Source organism: Maniola jurtina, chromosome 17 (genome assembly GCF_905333055.1).
Source record: "Maniola jurtina chromosome 17, ilManJurt1.1, whole genome shotgun sequence".
Classification (NCBI taxonomy): domain Eukaryota; kingdom Metazoa; phylum Arthropoda; class Insecta; order Lepidoptera; family Nymphalidae; genus Maniola; species Maniola jurtina.
Genome location: NC_060045.1, coordinates 10,965,036 through 10,986,188, shown reverse-complemented (window position 1 = coordinate 10,986,188; position 21,153 = coordinate 10,965,036). Strand labels below are relative to the sequence as shown.

Genomic DNA, 21,153 nt, shown 5'->3' with positions numbered 1-21,153 from the left:
TTTTTTGCATAGGGACCATTTTGAAATTCGCCATCTTGGTTTATTATTGTTTGCTGTTATAGCGGCAATAGAATTTGGCAACACACTGAAAATTTCAACTCTCTACCTATTACGGTTCATGAGATAGGTACAGCCCGCTGACATAAGGACAGACAGACGGATAATGGAAGCTTACTAATAGGGTTCCGTTGGCTCCATTCGGGTACGGAACCCTGATAACTGAGCGAACGACGTTGCACCACTCCAATTCAACAAGCCCTCCAGTGACTCGGTACTTTTTACTCTTTTGTCACTTCGAAGGGTTCCGTAATAAAATTATAATATTACTTGATCATGCTTACGCTTCTTTCATTCCATGAATGAATGAATAAATTTATTTCATGTGGGATAGCTTGTGCCACTTCGGCATTAGCTGATGCCCGTGACTTGGTCCACGTGGATTTTGGGTTTTAAAAATCCCATGGGAACTCTTAATTTTGCTGAATTAAAAAAAAAAGATTCCGACGAATTGAGAACCTCCTCCTTTTTTGGAAGTCGGTTAATAACCTATGTCACTCTTTAATTATATCCATGCAAAAATCACGCAAATCCGTTACTCCGATGCGGCGTGATTGACGGAACATCCAACAAACCAATAATAAAACACATTTACACACACAAATTTTAAAAAAAAAAACACATTTTCTCGTATATATTATGGGTTATGGGTTATGAATTATGATATTATTTCAAGACTCTACCACCAGATTTATGTAAAAAGTGTACCTAGTTTTAAAGTTACAAGGGCGCAAAGATTTACATACAATTGACTGTACTCACTGTGTTACTTTGATTATACACATTTTTACAGAAATCTGGAAAACCAGAGACATAGACATGTTCTAGAAGGTTTCTTCAATTAATTTTGATCGATATACAAAGGAGAATCAAACTATGTTTTTATGCAGAGCACTACGAAGCACGCTAAAGGGTTACTTCTTTTAAAGCTTTAGTGAACGAGGTCTTAAAGACCACAGCGCTTACCACTACCTCGGTCGGGTTGATGAAGTAATCAAAAACGACAAATGACATTGTCCCCACAATCCAAACTTCATTTATGAGAGCATCTCTATCAGAGCAGTGAAGCAATTTGGCACAATAGATAATCTATACTAATAAATAAAATTGGAGTGTCTGTCTGTAATTTCAAAATAACTACCTCATATTAAGCTCATATGGTTATTTGAACGATACCAACGCTGAATCACACGTTTTTAAAATTTTTGTCTGTCTGTCTGTCTGTTTGAAAAGGCTAATCTTCGGAACGGCTGGACCGATTTTGACGGGGTTTTCACAGACAAGTAGAGAATTGACCAGGGAGTAACATAGGCTACTTTTTAACCGACTTTCAAAAAGGGAGTTGTGTTTTTCTACCTATGTACACCGAAATCTCCGAGATTTCTGAACCGATTTGCGTCATTTCTTTTTTAATCGATAGAGGAACTTCGCGACATTGTTTCATAAAAAATTTGGAGTCTATAACTCCTCAATGCTGCAGGGGATCTGACCAATCCACGCGGGCGAAGCTGCGAGCATCAGCTAGTAGCAAATAAATAACCGGCGCGACTAATTCAGCACGCCTCGCCTCGCCGTCGATATTTTATCGGTTGATTTTAGGGTTCCACAGTAAAATATGGACGGGACCATATCTAGTTACACCAAGGCCGTAAAGTTACCACAATATTTTAAGATTTAAAACTACTGTACAACTCCAAATAGTGGTCTAACTTTCAAGATTGAGGCTCTTCAAATTGGCGCAAAATATAACACATTTTATGGCATACCTACCTCTTCCAGCGTAATCGCATGCCCATTTTAGTATTTGTCAAAAATATTATTTTAGTGTTCTATGCCTCAAAAGGAAAAAGGAACCACTTTGTTGTCTGTCTGTTTGTCCGTTGTGTCTGTTAAGAAAACCGTAGCAGTGCAATAAATATAATCTATACATATAATATTATTATTACTATTAATACTAAATTCACATGCACGACTATAAAAATGAAAATGCAATAGATAAAAATAGAGCCTCAATAGCTCAACCGGTAAAGGAGTGGACTGAAAACCGAAAGGTTGACGGTTCAAACTCCGCCCGTTGCACTATTGTCGTACCTACTCTTAGCACAAGCCTGACGCTTAGTTGGAGAGGAAAGGGGAATATTAGTCATTGAACATGGCTAATATTCTTTTTTAAAAAAAACACAATCAATCAATCAGTAGGGGTGCAGATCTTTACGATGCCTCGCGGTCCGATAGTAAAATGGCGAAATGGTATTCAAAAATATATATTTTTGACAAATAACAGCATTGCTAAGTAACTCAACGATAGATTCATGGATTGATTTTATAGACGATTAACTGTTGGTTCCTACCATATGAAACAACAAAGACAAACAAAGAAAGGAATAATAGACACAATACGTAGTACAGTCCAGTTTGCATTGCGCAATTCTAATCGAGATTTAATCGAAAATCGATGCATAAAACCGGGTTTTAAGATATCGCACAGAACACTTGCATTAGCATTTCACTAGTTCTTTAACCTTTTTATTTTTACTGCCATAAAAGTTCTAATTGTTATACAATATTTCTACATCAATGGCAACAGTCTGTGTTATTGAACTATATCAGTGAGTAGATGAAAGTGACGTCAGCCTGATCTTCAATGCAAGCATTGTTAAGAGTTATGAGAAGATAATTATAATTTTCTAATAGCATTTGTTGTTGTAATCTTCTTACAATGAGATGTTTTATTAATCAATAATACTCAATGTTCAGACTTCATTTCAGAGTAAATTGCTGGTCAATGATCACGGCTGAAACCAAAACCAATTTTTATGAATAAACCAATTCCTATTTTTATCCGGCTGCGCCAGAAGAAGAATAAGGTTTTTAAAAAGATATGGCAAATAAAATTTGGCTTACCATTTCGAGACAAAACTCTTCTAAGCATGTGTCCAAAACGCCGCGCGCCCATACATTTCCGCTGCACGCGGACCGCATCATCCATACAATCGCTGTCAGTCGCCGTATCACCATCAGTATCATTGTCTGACACTAGAGATTCCCGCTTACTAACAGCCCTCGCATTCTCATTAAAGCTTAAAGTCGGCTCACTTGCACCCAAACTCTTTGGTTCAACCGCCCAACCGTCAATCTTCTGTACATCGTTAAATAAATCATCTAAATTTGTTTCTAATAAACCTTTGGCACTACATATCACTTTACTTTTGGCATCTTTGTGTGTAATTATGGCGTCCACACTGTTCGAAAGTCTTTTATCACTAACCGAAGTATTCGACTCATGTTCATTTCTCAGAGTTTGGTTGATGTTGTCGTGAGTTTTCGTCCGTTGTTTGTATCGTAACGAACTTTGTGACACTAGATCAGACTGTTTCTCTTTCGCACTTTTTTCAGTCAGTTCACTGGGCAGCTGCCGCGGCGGGTGGCTTCCACGGAATATATTGGAAAGCACGATCATTTTCACTATCTTTAACGTACCAAGATTAGTTATAAATTCCATCACTGCATTCCTTATTCCACTTTTGGTTTACACTAAATAAGAACGAGATGGTTTTGTGTTTGATTGTTTGATCGATATAATATACTGACGCGATATATCAAAATTATGTGACATTGGGAGATATACAAGTGTAAATTAAAAATTTATAACACCCCCGACGATCCAAAGTATTTGAGTTTTCCAAAACATCATTTTCAAATAAATAATTATGTATTTAGCCAACGTCCATCTTGACAGCTTGACATTTGTCTATTGACATAATATTATGAACCTAACGGTTATCTAACCTTCTTTTCTACAAGAAAACTAGAAAAGAGCTGATAACTCTTAAACGGCTGAACCAATTTTTTTAGATTATATATATATAGCTAAGAATACTCTCGATCAAGCCACCTTTCAAACAAAAAAAACTAAATAAAAAAAAATAAAAAAAATAAAAAATTAAAATCGGTTCATTCGTTTAGGCGCTACGATGCCACAGACAGATACACAGATACACAGATACACAGATACACAGACACACAGATACACACGTCAAACTTATAACACCCCTCTTTTTGGGTCGGGGGTTAAAAATGAAACATTGCCTTTAAATTATTTAGAAACTTTCTACAGAAATAGAACATACTCTAGCACACTGGTATAAACTTATGAAATCCTCTACTTGCTTGCTACTAAGTAAAACTAGGTTAATTACATTTCCTGAAAATATCAATAACAATATCATTTACGTAGTTTGATAAGATTTTCTGTGTAACGGTCAAGTACTTACTTAGATTTAAATATTTTTTATAAAATTTGAATTTAATTTACGCGTTTTATTTTTTACGAAATACTATATTTATATCTTTTTAGGTTGGATTTCTGTTATTAGGGTAGATCATGCCTAGGCCTGGTCAAAGAGTTCAAAATTTCTACTTAGTAGTGTAAAGTGTTGTATAAAGTAATTCATGCTATACAGTTGTTGCCTGTTTTCCCTCATCAGGACACAAATCTTTTAACAACTACTACCGTGGCTCAGCGTAGTCAGTGTACGGCGTAGGATTAATCATCGCTACTTAGAAGAAAAACCTAAATAACATTTGAGTTTTCAAAACTATCCTGAACATAAATAAACCTCACATTCTACTATAGGGAATTATTTTTGCTCTTCGCAAATCCTATCTGTCGGCAGGAATAAGGCGATATTGTCTCAGCGGTGATAAAATTACCAGCCACGTAAAGGCCTAGACACACACGAAGCGAGGCGACAGTAAAACCGCAAGCAAGTCACACTGAACGTACCTACATGTGATTTGTAATACAAGCGTATACAATACTGCGTTATATGTTTTTAGTATACGAGATTTCATACGTCTGATTAACGTTGACAGAATAGGAGTGTCGAAACACAACGGAAACAACATCCAAACACAATGGACTCATAAAACCCTTGATTCAAAGTCGTAAATTCAGTACTACCGATTATAACTTCGCAAGGCTTCCGCTTGGAGCGCTGGCTGTAGATATTTGGAAGAATTTGCGCTTGAAAACAAGGTTATAGGTCTACTTTACTTTGATGCTAGTGTTTCGACGCTCGAATCATATCAACGTTCTTTGCGTGTTTCAGTGTTTCCGCCGCGCGTCGTTCTTTGCGCCGTCTGTACAGACCTTAAGGTGATAAAGTTACCAGCCACGTAACCGTTATCAGCGATGCTAAAGCCGCTCGCTCCACCGCTCCATTCTAAAGCAGAATTCGGAGCCAACATTTTACACTAATATTATTCTGCAAGTATCTATTCTGTAACATCTAGTTTGCATTGTGTATGAGCCGCTGAGATTATACGGCGGAACTTAAAAATTTTATAGTCTTAATTTTTTACGATGTCTTTTCATTATCATTTTTGCCAACAAAAAGTAAAAGTGAAGTTTTATGTTTATTTTTCTACTACAAACATAATTATAAAGAAAAAATTAATCTGTTACTTATATATACAAACTAATAATGAAATTCAGTAAATAGAAATATTTACAGTACAGTAAATACAGTAACTACACAAGTTCAAACAACGAAATGGAATGAAACCAGTCAAATATACGTACAATTTCATTTAAGTTCCATTGAGCATTGCATTGAAAGCATTGAAGCTCGATTCCACGATACCTTTGCCTTTGTACTAAATACGTTGAAAAGTTAAATGGTCTCCTATTCCTTTGAGAACCTTTTCACGTGACGACTTTTACGTCACAGTCGCGTTTGAAGAAGCATGTTAACGGATTTTTATACGAATAATATATAGCCTTTACAATACATAGAAAAAAAACCAACCAACCAGACTGCGCACCGAGGGTTCCGTAGTCAGATATTTTTTCCGACATTTCGCACGATAAATCAAAAATTACTATGCATAAAGATAAATAAAAATCTGTTTTAGAGTGTACAAGTATATATAGTTATAACATAATTATTTACTAACGTCACGCTGTACCGAACACGATCAATGTCACAATGCATAAACGACAAACATTTTTCCATTGTTTAACATAAAAGTAGAGTAATTTCTGCGGGTAAATATTTTTGTGTTAAAAAACTGAAAAATATTTGTCGTTTATCGTCTTGTGAAGTCACTGATTGCCTTCTATACAGCCTGATGTTAATATCTGTGTTAAAAATAAATAAAAATCATGATTTCATTTAATTATTCTCTTTAATAATGAATTCTAGCCCCATAAACTACCTACTGCTATACAAAACACCACATCATTTTATTACTACAGTCCAAGTCCCTATTGAAAACTGCGCCTTATTGAAATATGACGCTTAGATACTTCAAAAATTAGGTAGAAATAAAATGAAACAAGAATTTAATTCGGAAAGTCAATTTTAAGAGCAAAGAGAGTGGTTCACTTATAAAATAAAATTCACATGACGGATGGCAAAAAAGCGGAACTGAAGTAATTCCAACGGTAGTCAAAATGCGCTTTGACTGTAAACCGGTTACACTGGCTATAGAAGTTGTAATATTGTTCTAGTTGTAGTTCCCATCGCACGGCTAGACGAATTGAAAGCATACCTACCTGTATAATATAGTTTTAGACTACTAGTTGTACGTTTTTGCTCTGACTTCTACCTACTTAATATTATAAATGCGTTGGTTTGTCCTTCAATACGCTGCAACGAAGCTTTGGATTAGCGTGTTTTTTTCCTACAGATATAGTTAACGTCTTAAATGACTTTTTACCCATGGATGTATAAATACTCAGGATAGTATGCTCTGAAAAGTCAAAGGAAGCAGGGGTATACGTCAGTTGATGAGTACGTGTGCGTTATGAAATGATACCATTCACATATGAAAATTTGCCTATTTCCCTATTTTTACTGCGAGAGGGTTGTTTTACCTCAGAAAATTTAAAGAATTATCACGGGAGTTTTAAGCCTAAGCCCATGCGGACAAAGTTATAATAACACCCGATTTATCAATCGTCAAATATTTTCTGAGAAATAAATTTGAAGCTTTGACAGTATTTGTACATAACTCTGTTAAAACGTTAAAATTCCTCAGATAAAAGTTGTTTGACGATCGAAAATCAGCCCTTAACAATCGAAAAAGTTTAGAACGAATAAAGAAAACTAAGTAAATACCTAACACTCTTCTTAAAGGCATGGTTTATGTAAACTAGTTTAACTCTACTATACTTGCATAATGTTATTTCAATGCCAATATCTTTAACACAGACGCTGCCTTGAATGCATTGAAAAGCTCTATTCTTTCTCTATGTTAGCTTTTAGCTAAATAGCTTGAAAACTTAAATGGTTTTCTAGTACGTTAAGAATTGACGATAGTGCAGAATATTCTGCTCAAGTTGTAGAGATAAACTTTTTAACTAGGTCATGCAAAAGTAATAAAGTACTTACCTCAGTTAGCTGTAATTTTTTTTTTACCTACTTGCTTTAATCTTTTTCATTAAATGTATTTTGTTTTATAGAGAATTTTTATTTATTACTTCGTAGATGATACTCGCCTTTTCCTCCGCGTGGATATAGGCTTTTATGATTCCGTGGGAACCATTTGATTTTAGTGCTAACAAGTTATTACTACACAGATGATCCCGCTACTTCCTGCCCGTGGATATAGGCGTTTTTGATCCCGCGGGAACTCTATGATTTTTCGGGATAAAAGTAGCCTATGTGTTTTGCGTGAAAGAGTAACAACACACACACACACACACTCTCGCTCATACACACCACTAACTTTAGCCATTATAATATTAGTGTGATAAGTGGAAGGACGGGTAATCCACTGCACTATCATACCAAGAAAACCTTTAATGCGATTTATGAAAAAGGGTCAGGACCCACAGCAATGCAGATAAACTTTAACTGACGAATAAATTTGACGTTTTCACAAAATTTCCTACACAGAAACCGTCAAAATCCCTCATTTATACCTAAGATATCAGTTATTATACCATAGAAAATTGATTTTTAAGAAACCTAAACATGTGATATACATAGGTATAGGAAGTATATTTCGTTAACTGATTATTCTATTTCAATGCGCTTGATTCTAGACCTAAAACGAAACTAGATATGTATATAACTACATCTCTTCATTGTCTATTCATGACCACAAAAAATATTTTGTATGTAATAATTATTATGCATACATAACATGTTTTGAAGTTCGCAGACAATAATAAAAAAAAACCGGCCAAGTGCGAGACAGACATACAGACAGACAACAAAGTGATTTGAGGTACGGAACCCTAAAAACATAAAAATATCATTCATTGAAAATGTTCTATTAAACTATAACATTGAATAACTACATACAAGCTTTTATTAACATTCTATCCATCCAGTTTGCATATAAAAAGGGTGTACCACTTAAATAATCATTGCGATATTAATACAAAGTGAGCCTTTTATTCCACCGGATCTGCGGAATAAAAACGGAAAACTTTTTTACGGAACAATGTGAAATGGTTTTAGGGTTTGCAAATGTGTTGTTGACGTTGAGAATGCACGAGAGTTGGATGTTATTGCTACTTTTTTTGGTGATTTTTTGTCACAGTGATTTCACAGGCGGTTTTTCACGAAAAGTGATGTTTCGCTCGCTACATTAAATAATAATTTAACTAGGAATTATGATCAAAATCAATAGTGCAGATATTTCACGGAGAGTGCATTTTAGCACTTATAATATGTATATAATTGTTTGCTACATGAATAGGTATGACGTAGGTTTTTTTTCCAATACGCAGCGATGCGAATGTTCTCAATCTCACTCCGTCTTCGCCCGGGTCCATGGGCGCGAAAAAATGACGTGAAATTTAACGTAAATAATAAAGCGGGAATAAAATATAATAACTAAGCAATCATTATTTTCAAACTTTGGATGATTTAGCTTCGTGATTTTTCACAGTTTAGTAGCAAGTATTACATTATACGAAAAGCCTTTTCACATGATTTTTCACATGCTGTAATAAGTGAAATGGTCCCTCTCTAATGTACGAACATTATAACGAACAATGCTCATGTAAACGTTCCCACACTTCTAAATACGCTAATCGTTTTGGTAATCAAGAATACTGCTTGTAGGAAAAAATCGCAAGGTTTGCTCAAGGTGACATGGTTACATCATTTGCATTTAGACAAAGTTTACATCATTTAACTGTTGAATTCCGTAATTAGATACGAGTACGAGTTAGATACGATAGAAATTAGTCGCCCGGCGACTCAGTCGATAGCGACCGTTGGAATCTGGAATTTATGTGTTAGCGACATTGCCTTTGCCTAGTAGAATTTTAAAAAAAAGAACAGACAATTGGCGGCAGATGGGAAAATGGTGGTCAGAAAGTGGTGGTTATTGATTCGAAGCAGAAAAGATTGGAATTTATTTATGTTTTCAAGAAGTTAGTGGTTTAGAATTAAAGTTGAAGTTTACCATGCATTGTATAGCTATGGAATAATGTCAGTTCTTATAAGTTGAGGTTCTTTCTATTTTTTTATCTCCCTCGTCTGGCTTTACAAAGATTAGCCAATGTCAAGTTTGTAGTTATTTGTAACAAGTTAGTTAAACTATACAAGTATGGACCTCGTCTATGCCGGCGCTCGCCAACACACGCACGGCACCCCCTTAGAGCGCTTTCCAGTCAGTTTTAACAAAAAAAAAACACTCCAAAAAGGCAGAGCACGCCCGCCAGCTAACACCAACACAGACGAAGTCCGGTTATTTCTATTATATGTACTATGGAAGTCGTCGTGTTGTAATTTATATGGAATGGGTACGGAGTTGCGACGACTACGTGCGAGGGCGACTTCCTTATAATTTACAAATTCTAACAGTCGCCGTCGACCTAGTTGCCGGACGACTAGTCGATCGTGCGTAATGGCACTTACCCTATAATGCTGCTAAGCTTAAAGAAGCCTTTAAAACAACAATGAACATTTTATCTAAGCAATTTCCTGATTCCAGCGGGAATGTTCAGTTTACGATTCCATCTCGCGTCGATACGCCATGATTGAAATACATTATACGGGGAGTTATATCGAAATCCCGTCACGATTACAATTGGGGATAAGCAAAGACTTCGTTGGGGTAAGACCGTTGAAGGTAGAAATTAATGCTTGGAATATTTTTAACCCCCGACCCAAAAAGAGGGGTGTTATAAGTTTGACGTGTGTATCTGTGTAACTGCGTGTGGCATCGTAGCTCCTAAACTAATGAACCGATTTTAATTTAGTTTTTTTTGTTTGAAAGGTGGCTTGATTGAGATTGTTCTTAGCTATAATCCAAGAAAATCGGTTCAGCCGTTTGAAAGTTATCAGCTCTTTTCTAGTTACTGTAACCTTCACTTAGTTAAGTATCTATTATATAGATATCTAGACTCCAGGTGAAGAATAATTGAATATGCCGAACCGAATATGTGTATAGCAACCATTTATTTTTGGTGATACCGCTCGAGCGTGAAAACACTTTGATCTTAAAGTCTCGAGGCGTGCCGAAACGGACGAAACTGCGATTTACAGATTTAGCTTCCGAGACGAGAGCTAATGCGAAGTTTAAAATTGATAAAGAAGTTATTTTCTACTCCTGGAAATTGAAGCTGAGCGCAAACAATGGAAAATCATTATTTGCTTTATTTATTTGGTTTTTATTTGATTACAGTTTAAGATAGGCCTTGATTGCTTTCTCTCTTGCGGGGAGTAGTAAATTATAACTGACAAATTAGTCGATACTAAAGCTAATTTCTTAAACTGGACCCTTTCAAGTAAAGATTTTTATAAAACCTGTGAGGATGATACCTGCCATTGGCGCATTTAAAATGCCATAAGCCTACGTTGTCGTATTAGTTTACAAATTGCGAGAAACCAAATTAAATTTGAATTTCGCGGGCAGATCCGTCGCATCCACCTTAAACCAATACCACTAAGCGGTTTTGATAACGGACTCCAAATCACTTGGTAGCACCTCTTTGTGATAAGGTGGAAACTAGCCACGACCGAAGTCGACCACATGGTAAGACAACTCAAAAATTAGGGATTCCCAAATTGCCTCCGCCTTCTCGGCCACATTCAGGACCCCACTAAAGCACCAGGGAGATCGTCAAACATGTTATTATGTTCATAGTTCTGCTGCATTCATTGGACCTTTTTAACCCCCGACCCAAAAAGAGGGGTGTTATAAGTTTGACGTGTGTATCTGTGTATCTGTCTGTGGCATCGTAACGCCTAAACGAATGAACCGATTTTAATTTAGTTTTTTTTTTTGTTTGAAAGGTGTCTTGATCGAGAGTGTTCTTAGCTATCATCCAAGAAAATTGGTTCAGCCGTTTGAAAGTTATCAGCTTTTTTCTAGTTACTGTAACCTTCACTTGTCGGGGGTGTTATAAATTTATAATTTACACTTGTTAAGCTTGCCTTTACACAAGTTTAAAAAATCTATTAAAACTATGCTCCTGAGAAAAGCACATTATACAATCGAAGATTATGTAAATGATAAAAGAGCGTGGATTTGACCTGCAGCTCGCTCCAGCAATGCGCGGGACTTCAATCACTTTTATACATGGCATAATATTGTATATCAAATCTTTGAAAAGAGCAACCGCCGAGTTTCTTGCTGATTCTTTTCGGTAGGAAGGCATTCCGAACCAGTGGTGGATGCTTTTGACGATTCAAGAGTACTATTTTGAATTTGAATTTGAAATGGTATTTATTTAATTACCATTTAGCTTCGCAACCCGTTGAGCTATGTCGTTTACTCTGGTTCTCTTCTGATCTCATTTCTAATTTGATCACGTAGAAGGAACTCCAAGCATAGCTCTCTCCATCGCCACCTCAGAAGCTACGAATATACCCTCGGTTTTGTAAAATGCTCGAAACAAATTACAAGGACGTGGGTCGGGACTCGGAGACACTAGTCAATTTAAATATTAAGATGACATTTGATAGCGACAGGGATACGCCGCCAGGGGATCTCATGTTTGTTTAATAACATGAAATTGTATGAATTGATAGAGGAAATATTCTGTTAAAGTGCATTTTTAGGTTTCCGTACCTCAAAAGGAAAAACAGAACCCTTAAAGGATCACTTTGTTGTCTGTCTATCTGTCATCTGTCTGTCCGTCCGTCCGTCCGTCCGTCCGTAGTCTTTGTCAAGAAAACCTATTGGGTACTTTCCGTTGACCTAGAATAATGAAATTTGGCAGGTAGGTAAGTCTTATAGCCCAAGTAAAGAAATAAATCCGAAAACCGTAAATTTCTGGTCATCAAAAAAAATAAGTGTTTAAATTTTCAAAGTAAGATACTAGTAACTATACCAAGTGGGGTATCATATGAAAGGGCTTTACTTGTACATTCTAAAACAGATTTTTATTTAGTTTTTATGCATAATAGTTTCTGATTTATCATGCAAAATGTCGGAAAAAATATCCGAGTACGGAACCTTCAATGCGCGAGTCTGACTCGCACTTGGCCGGTTTTTTTAAATTAGTTTCCTTTTAGCGCGTATCTAAACAAAATCAAAATCAAATATATCATTCAAAGTAAGTAAATAATATTATATATTATTTAGTACACTTGATGAACCATTACTATCGATATTTTTATGTTTTAGAGTAATCACAACGCGTTGTGATTACTCTAAAACATACTCGTACAATACACACATATTCCGACCACAAGTTGGTATAGTCGTAGCCAACTAACTAGCTTAATTATAAAATTCCCACGTTTTTGACCATAACTTTAATAGGTACTACTTTTAGGACGGCCATAAACAGCAAGTTAGTGTGTCATAAGCCTAAGTTCAAGCGACAGTTAAGCTATTTTCACACCGGATGCGGCTAGCGTTCCGTGACCAGCGACTGCGCGTCTCGTTAGACAGAAATCCAACTAATTTTATTTGCCATTATATTAACAGGGCTCTCTCCGTTACTTACTCCATACAATCGTAGTTCCAATTTCATTTGAATATTTAGCAACCAAAGTCCATGAAATTTTGCAGACATATTCTAGAAACTAATATTTATGCCTGTGGTGTTTAGATTTTTCTAAAAATATGTAGTTTTAAAATTACAGGGGCTCAAAGATTTGTATGTAAATTTTTAAGACCGCCTAACTTTGAAACCAAATATTTTAACAGAAATCTGGAAAACCACAGGCATAGATATTAGTTTCTAGAATACGTCTGCAAAATTTCATGGACTTTGGTTGCTTAATAATCAAATGAAATTGGAACTACGTTTGTATGGAGCGAGTGACGGAGAGACCCCTCTTAAGGTGCAAAAACATCATAAAAAACCCAATAGCGGGCGTCTGTTGGTGAATACTTGTCGTACTTGCTTTTTTTTTGTAGCTTGTACAACTTATTAGCGCTTTGAGATATTGTAAGAAATAGAAAATGCCATCCAATTTATGGCTGCTCCATTTTATACTTTTAAGGGCCGGTTTTTCTGTCGCTAAATCATATTTAAGCTTCGTTTAACCTTAGGAATTAAAACTCTTTGACAGTTCATGCAGGTACCGAAAATCTGCCAAAATTTCAAATTTAATCTTCGTTAAAATTTTAAAATTATTTTAGAAGAATTTTAAGGAAAAATCTGCCCTAAAAATGAAGTGAAAATATCTTCAAAGTTGCTACTCTCTTTGTCCAAATTGTAGATTTGATATCATAATAAAACACCAGTGTAAGGAGCAGGAAAACACCAGTGTACGCCTGCTTCTTGGATCTCTCAAAAGCGTTTGATCTGGTGTCTTACCCGATACTCTGGGACAAGCTCAGACGCACTGGCATGCCGCAGGAACTCATCAGCATCTTTAGGCACTGGTATGCAAGGCAGGCTAACCAGGTAAGGTGGGCGGGGGTATACTCGGACACGTATAGGCTGGAATGCGGAGTCAGGCAAGGTGGACGGAGCTCACCGAAGCTTTTCAGCCTGTACATGAACGAGCTGATCGAGGGGCTCAGCAGCATGCATGCGGGATGTTCGATTGATAATCAGATGATTAATAACATCAGTTACGCGGATGATATGGTGCTGCTGAGCCCATCGGTATGTGCGCTGAGAGATTTGCTGAGGGTGTGCGAAGAATATGCTGAAAAGCATGGACTTAAATATAATGTAAAAAAAAGCATGCTAATGGTCTTTGCGGCGGGTAGCATTTCTCCCAGCTATGTACCTCCAGTGAGACTGTACGGTGCAGAGCTGGTTAGGGTGCCCAAATTCACATACCTGGGTCATGTGGTTACAGCAGACATGAAAGATAACTGTGACATAGATAGGGAACGGAGGGCGTTGGCGGTTAGAGGGAATATGATAGCTCGCAGATTTGCACGTTGCACAAAAGAAGTAAAGGTCACTTTGTTCAAGTCCTTTTGTCAGAGCTTCTACACGTGCAGTCTGTGGGTTGACTATACCCAAAAAACTATAATATAATGTTGGGACTGCCTCGATACTGTAGCGCGTCCGGTATGTTTGCGGAGAACCGTGTAGACGGTTTCTTCGCAATAATGCGGAAACGGATCGCCTCAATTAAAAGCAGGCTAGAGAGAAGTCCCAACATTATCCTGAAGGTGATAGCAGACAGACAGGACAGCGCTCTCAAAGCGCACTGGATGTCTGCATTAGTTAATAAGTATATTAATTATATTAACTAACATAGAATAAGTATCTTACTAACATACATTACATTATAATTTAGTTACTAACATAGGTTAAGATGTTTACTAACATAATATTGTGGGCCTTTGTTGCTTAAATAAATAAAGATAAATAAAGATAATACGAACTTATTACTCTTGCTCGAAATTAATTTTAACCAATATTTAGGATATCGATTGTGGTACTTATTGCCTAATAGAATTATTGGTTTGAACTGTACAAAGTAGTCCATTGTTCAAAAAAGAAGCCATATAAAATACCCAGACTAACAAGGCAGACAATCAATGTTAGAAATTATAATTGCACTTCTATATTTTCCATACCTACAGTTATTGTTCCACTTACTATTTATAGTTTTTTTTTCTCTCTCGTCTGGCTTTACAATGATTAGCCAATGTCAAGTTTGTAGTTATTTGTAACAAGTTAGTTAAACTATACAAGTATGGACCCCGTCTGTGCCGGCGCTCGCCGTCATACGCACGGCACTCCCTTAGAGCGCTTTCCAGTCAGTTTTAACAAAAAACAAAACACTCCAAAAAGGCAGAGCACGCCCGCCAGCTAACACCAACACAGACGAAGTCCTATTTATAGTATGTTTTAGCCTTTCCTTCTTGTAATAAATAAATGCATAGAAAAACAAAATAATTATCTGCAAGCCGTCAGCAATCAAGCATGTGTTATTTCCTGAGTATGATTATTAACTCATCAGAGTCGTAGGTATTATAACCTAATATCGACCACTACAATAAAATAAACTACGTAGGTACATTAGCAAAGAAATAATGTTTCTAAAGATATTTTTGATTGCTTCATGATTTTCAGACCAAGGCGCGTTTGGAACCCCCGGTTTTAATGATATTGTTTAAATCTACTGTAATGGTGAAATGTTGTTTGCAAAATTTTGCGTGCGTGATTGGTATATCCTAAAAACCGTACACCTCGAACAGTATTCCTCGAACACGTACGAAGCGATTTTCTTCCTCGTTTCTAATCCGAACCGCAAGGATATGGAATGCCCTTCCGGCATCAGTTTTCCCTCCCACTTTTAATATGGGTACTTACCTACCTTCAAGTCAAGAGTGAATAGGCAACTTCTAGGAATTCGCGCTCCATCCTAGGATGCATCATCACTTGCTAACAGATTTGATTGCAGCCAAGCGCTAGTCCATATAAATAAATAAATAAACCAAGTACATATTATTATTTGCACACTCGGCGGATACACTCAAAGGAGGCACAGTTTTACGATGTAAGTACTAAAACTGTGGCGGAGGGGTTCAGTATTTTTTTTATTCGGCGACCGAGGCGCGCGACGCAACCGAGGCGACACCGCGGGAGATCGCTAAGTACCTACCTACCTAATTAAAATAAATAGCCCTGTCGGTTTAATGAAGCGTGAGTTACGCTATCATCAAACTACTGCAAGACATAGACCTCGTAAGATAGAGTAATAGATGAAACTAAGGGACTAACTAATGCACGAAGTAACTGAACTAATATGTTTAGTTGTCGACCGCTAAGCAAAATAAGCTCAGCGGTCCCCAAACGCGACAACGCAACGCTTGGTTTAAACAAGTGTAAATTAAAAATTTATATCACCCCCGACAAGTGAAGGTTACAGTAACTAGAAAAGAGCTGATAACTTTCAAACGGCTGAACCGATTTTCTTGGATTATAGCTAAGAACACTCGATCAAGCCACCTTTCAAACGTAAAAACTAAATTAAAATCGGTTCATTAGTTTAGGAGCTACGATGCCACAGCCAGATACACAGATACACACGTCAAACTTATAACACCCCCCTTTTTGGGTCGGGGGTTAAATATTAGGTACTATTGTAGCTGATGCCGACGAATTCATTAGGGTTTTAAAATCCTAGAGACGTTAGGACGAATCTCTTTGATTTTGCTGGATAAAAAGTAGCTCATGTCACTTCCCAGGTCTTTAACTATAGCCATGAAAAAATCACAGCGATTCGATGCACTGCTGCGGCACGATTGAAAGACAAACCAACAAACAAACACAGTTTCGAATTTATAATATGGTTAGTTTCATATATAATATACTTGTATGTACAAGTACATGTATGGAATTCGTCTGTGTTGGTGTTAGCTGGCGGGCGTGCTCTGCCTTTTTGGAGTGTTTTTTTTTTTTGTTAAAACTGACTGGAAAGCGCTCTAAGGAGGTGCCGTGCGTATGTCGGCGAGCGCCGGCACAGACGGGGTCCATACTTGTATAGTTTAACTAACTTGTTACAAATAACTACAAACTTGACATTGGCTAATCTTTGTAAAGCCAGACGAGGGAGAGAAAAAAAAGGACATGTATTTGTATTACTTTTTAGATGGTTTTTTTCGGGTTAATTTGTATTTTTTTTTTAATTCAAACTATCTTGACGCCATTCGCAAACTGCGTTTACACACTGGCCGACACTCGCCAAACTCATTGTAATAAGCCAATGTGTCTGGAGCCACAACGAATATACGAACAACATCGGTAATTTGAGAGAGCCCAGAGGCCATATTGGGTCTAAATCGGCACAAGAGGACCGAGCAATTGCGGCCAATTATTATCCCAGCAAATATGTACCTAGGTTAGAGATACAACGAGCTCAGTAAATGTATAATAATTAATCTACATAATATATACCTATTAGAACTAATAACTTTAAGTTTTAGAAAAGTTTGAAGTTTTATTATACATTTTGAGAGCTCACTTGCCATTTCAACTGTGTCAATGGTCATGTCAAAAGTACGATTTTAGTCCTTAATTATTTAATGGTGAACCATACTTTTAACCTGCCAGTTGACACACAGAGTTACAAGACGTGTAAATTAAAAATTTATAACACCCCCGACAAGTGAAGGTTACAGAGGAAAGTTTGACGTGTGTATCTGTGTATCTGTCTGTGGCATCGTAGCTCCTAAACTAATGAACCTATTTTAATTGAGTTTTTCGTTTGAAAGGTGGCTTGATCTAGTAGCTATAATCCAAGAAAATCGGTTAAGCCATTTGAAAGTCATCAGCTCTTTTCTAGTTACTGTAACCTTCACTTGTCGGGGGTGTTATAAATTTTTAATTTACTCTTGTTAGATAGGTAGCACCAGAACCTATCAAGGTTTTCTGTAAAGGCTTCAGCGGAAAACGACAATGGTCGTGTCGCGTATTGTTTGATCTTCCCGCAGGTCTGAAAGCGGGATTGACGTGCACTGTTTGCCCCTACGTACCGTCACTGCTTTACAATATAGTTTCCAATTTTCTCGCGGATTACTGCAGAGCAATTTCACTCACAGGTAATAACGCTTTTGAACTTACGACCTCATATTATAAATTGTTGTATGCAATGGCAATGGGGAAAAATCTAGAGTATTAATGTTTCTGTACGTTACCACAAGATCGGTAGAGAGTTCTTTTTTAATCTTTACATGATTTCACACATTACCAGTTATATCTACGGGTTAGGTTATCCCGGCATCTGCATTATGGAATTAAGTTTCTTAATTTCTCGCGGATTACTACAGACCAATTCCATTCACAGTAATAACGGTTTTGAATTTACAACGTTATAATATACTCAATGACAATGGGGGATGCGACGTTCGGACAGTGTTCGAGCTTGAGAATAGTGTCGTTAGCTTGATCAAACGAAACAAAACTACGTGCTGCAAGCCGCTTGACCGTCTCGGAAGCCTTTTAAATAGGGTAAACCTATGCGTTTCGTAATTTTTTATAGGTATAGGTATAATCATGATCATAAATAATGATCTGAGGAATTAACATTTCTTGGTGTGCCAACACCTTAACGCAAGTAGGTATGACATAACGCTAAATTGACATATTAGACTCGGTCGTTTATTTTGCGCTGTATCATTTTTATTAACCCCCGACCCAAAAAGAGGGGTGTTATAAGTTTGACGTGTGTATCTGTGTGTCTGTGTATCTGTGTATCTGTACGTGGCATCGTAGCGCCTAAACGAATGAACCGATTTTAATTTACTTTTTTTTTGTTTGAAAGGTGGCTTGATCGAGAGTGTTCTTAGCTATAATCCAAGAAAATTGGTTCAGCCATTTAAAAGTTATCAGCTCTTTTCTAGTTTTCTTGTAGAAAAGAAGGTTAGATAACCCTTAGGTTCATAATATTCAAGTGTCAATTGACAAATGTCAAGCTGTCAAGATGGACGTTGCCTAGATATACATAATTATTTATTTGAAAATGATTTGTCGGGGGTGTTGAAAATTTTTAATTTACACTTGTTTACATAATATAATGACGTCTTCATAATTAAAATAAGAGGTTGATGCTTTCACCTTCTATTTTACCTAAGACTAGCTATTGCCCTCGACTTCTTCCGCGTCCATGGATTTGGAACTTTTGTCGTGGATTTTCCAAAAAAATCTGTCATTTATACCTTGCCCTAACAACTAAAAAAAACTAAATTAAAATCGGTTCATTCGTTTAGGCGCTACGATGCCACAGACAGATACACAGATACACACGTTAAACTTATAACACACCTCTTTTTGGGTCGGGGGTTAAAAACACAACAAAAAAGAATTATCCAATTTGGTCAAGTCATTCCCAAATTATCGCGTTACTAAGAAATAGGGTTTCATCATAATATAGTCTATGGATACATCTATATTCTATACTTATAATTATAATTACAAAAGAGCTAAAGTTTGTAAGTTTATTTGTAAGAAGTAGGTAATCTTTGGAGCTACTGAACCGATTTTGAAAATTCTTTCACCAGTAGAAAGCTATATTATTTCTGAGTGACATGGGCTATATTTTCAAAAATGTAGAGAGAAAATTCTAATATTTGCGAAAAAGTTGCGAATACTTTGTAAAAAGTTGCCATCCCAAGAACTTTACTAGATACTTCCTACATCCAAGTTGCCATCAGAATCAGTAGCCAATGACGTGTCTTTAATTCCTTGAGCCCTAGTTATTATGATAGAGATGCGTCGCTTACATCATTCTTAATTGAAATAGTAGCAGCAAGCGTTAATTAAAAGCGACCAAGTTTATAAACTTTACACATGAAGAATCAAGCAACATATCCACGCTCGTAGCTGGCTTGCTTGTTTTCACTAAGTTACGCTGGGGTTCTCTTTGTTAAGAACTTTACTGATGCACTACAAAATAAAACATTGTTTTATGTAGAGAAGTTATATACATCGATGGTTACAACATTCTATGCACAGTTTCACGATATACTACATCAGAATATACATAGTATAAAAAATTTAAAAAACCCCCGACACAAAAACCTCTATAAGGAAAGTAGAAAAGAGCTGATAACTTTCAAACGGCTGAACCGATTTTCTTCGATTATAGCTAAGAACACTTTCGATCAAACCACCTTTCAAACAACAAAAACTAAATTAAAATCTGTTCATTCGTTTAGGAGCTACAATGCCACAGACAGATACACAGGTACACAGATACACACGTCAAACTTATAACACCCCTCTTTTTTGGGTCGGGGGTTAAAAACTGTGATTCTAAATACGCGTATTAGGTAGGTACTTATTATAAGTTTAGTTTTAAAGAAAAGTTTATGTTTTATTTTCTTGGTTGTTTATCTTTGGTAAAACTTGATAATGCCGGCAACTTCGTCCGCGTGGTAAATCTAGTTTTTAAAAATCCAAAAAATTGATTGTTCGTTTACCAAGTAGTTGTAGTGACTATTACGAGCAAATAATATCAACAATACTCATTAGCTAAACCAATTTCTTCAACTATAGATATACCTACTTAGTACAACAGCAGGCTTGTCTCTTCAGCCTATTAAAATATTTTAATTTTATTGGCTATTTAAATTGTAACTCAATATTTATAGAAAGCTTAACCAACAATTAAAAAGATTATACTTAACTTTCACTCAAGAGAGTCTAGATCGCGATACACTATGGAACCTGTATAAAGAACCCTGCATCCGTCTCCAATAAATACCATAGGAGGGAAAGTGACGCAAACACTGCACGCATGGCAATCAACTGATGCAGAACAAACCGTTAAAGGAAAACGTATTCTATAACCCATATATGGAGTTTGTTATAGCATGACAAGAAGCTACATGTAAGAACTAATTTATGATTCTTATGCAGTGGAAATAAGGGTTATTTTCCTTTGTTCTTTATTTCGGCCTTGAGTGAAAGTGATTGCGGAACACGCGGTTTGATTTGACGGATGATAATGAGGATACGGTAAACATGTGGCGGATTGATTTGTTATACAAATACTTTACAAGTGTAAATTAAAAATTTATAACACCCCCGACAAGTGAAGGCATCTTGACAGCTTGACATAAATTTGTCAATTGACATAATATTAAGAACCTAATGGTTATCTAATCTTCTTTTCTACAAGAAGACTAGAAAAGAGCTGATAACTCTTAAACGGCTGAACCAATTTTTTTGGATTATAGCTAAGAACACTCTCGATC

At 36.4% G+C, this 21,153-nt stretch overlaps 1 protein-coding gene across 5 annotated transcripts in view; it reads right to left on the bottom strand.

The window, feature by feature from the left end:
- LOC123873817 (atypical protein kinase C) overlaps nt 1-21,153 on the bottom strand; it is a 260,236-nt gene that overhangs the window by 201,482 nt on the left and 37,601 nt on the right. For 3 of the 5 annotated variants that reach the window (XM_045918876.1, XM_045918877.1, XM_045918878.1), the window contains one exon: nt 2,962-3,591. The exons of the other annotated variants lie outside the window; for them this stretch is intronic. In XM_045918876.1, the coding sequence (XP_045774832.1) occupies nt 2,962-3,559 (598 nt within the window). In that variant the 5' untranslated portion in view covers nt 3,560-3,591. The remainder of the gene's footprint in view (nt 1-2,961; nt 3,592-21,153) is intronic. 5 annotated transcript variants of the gene reach the window in all.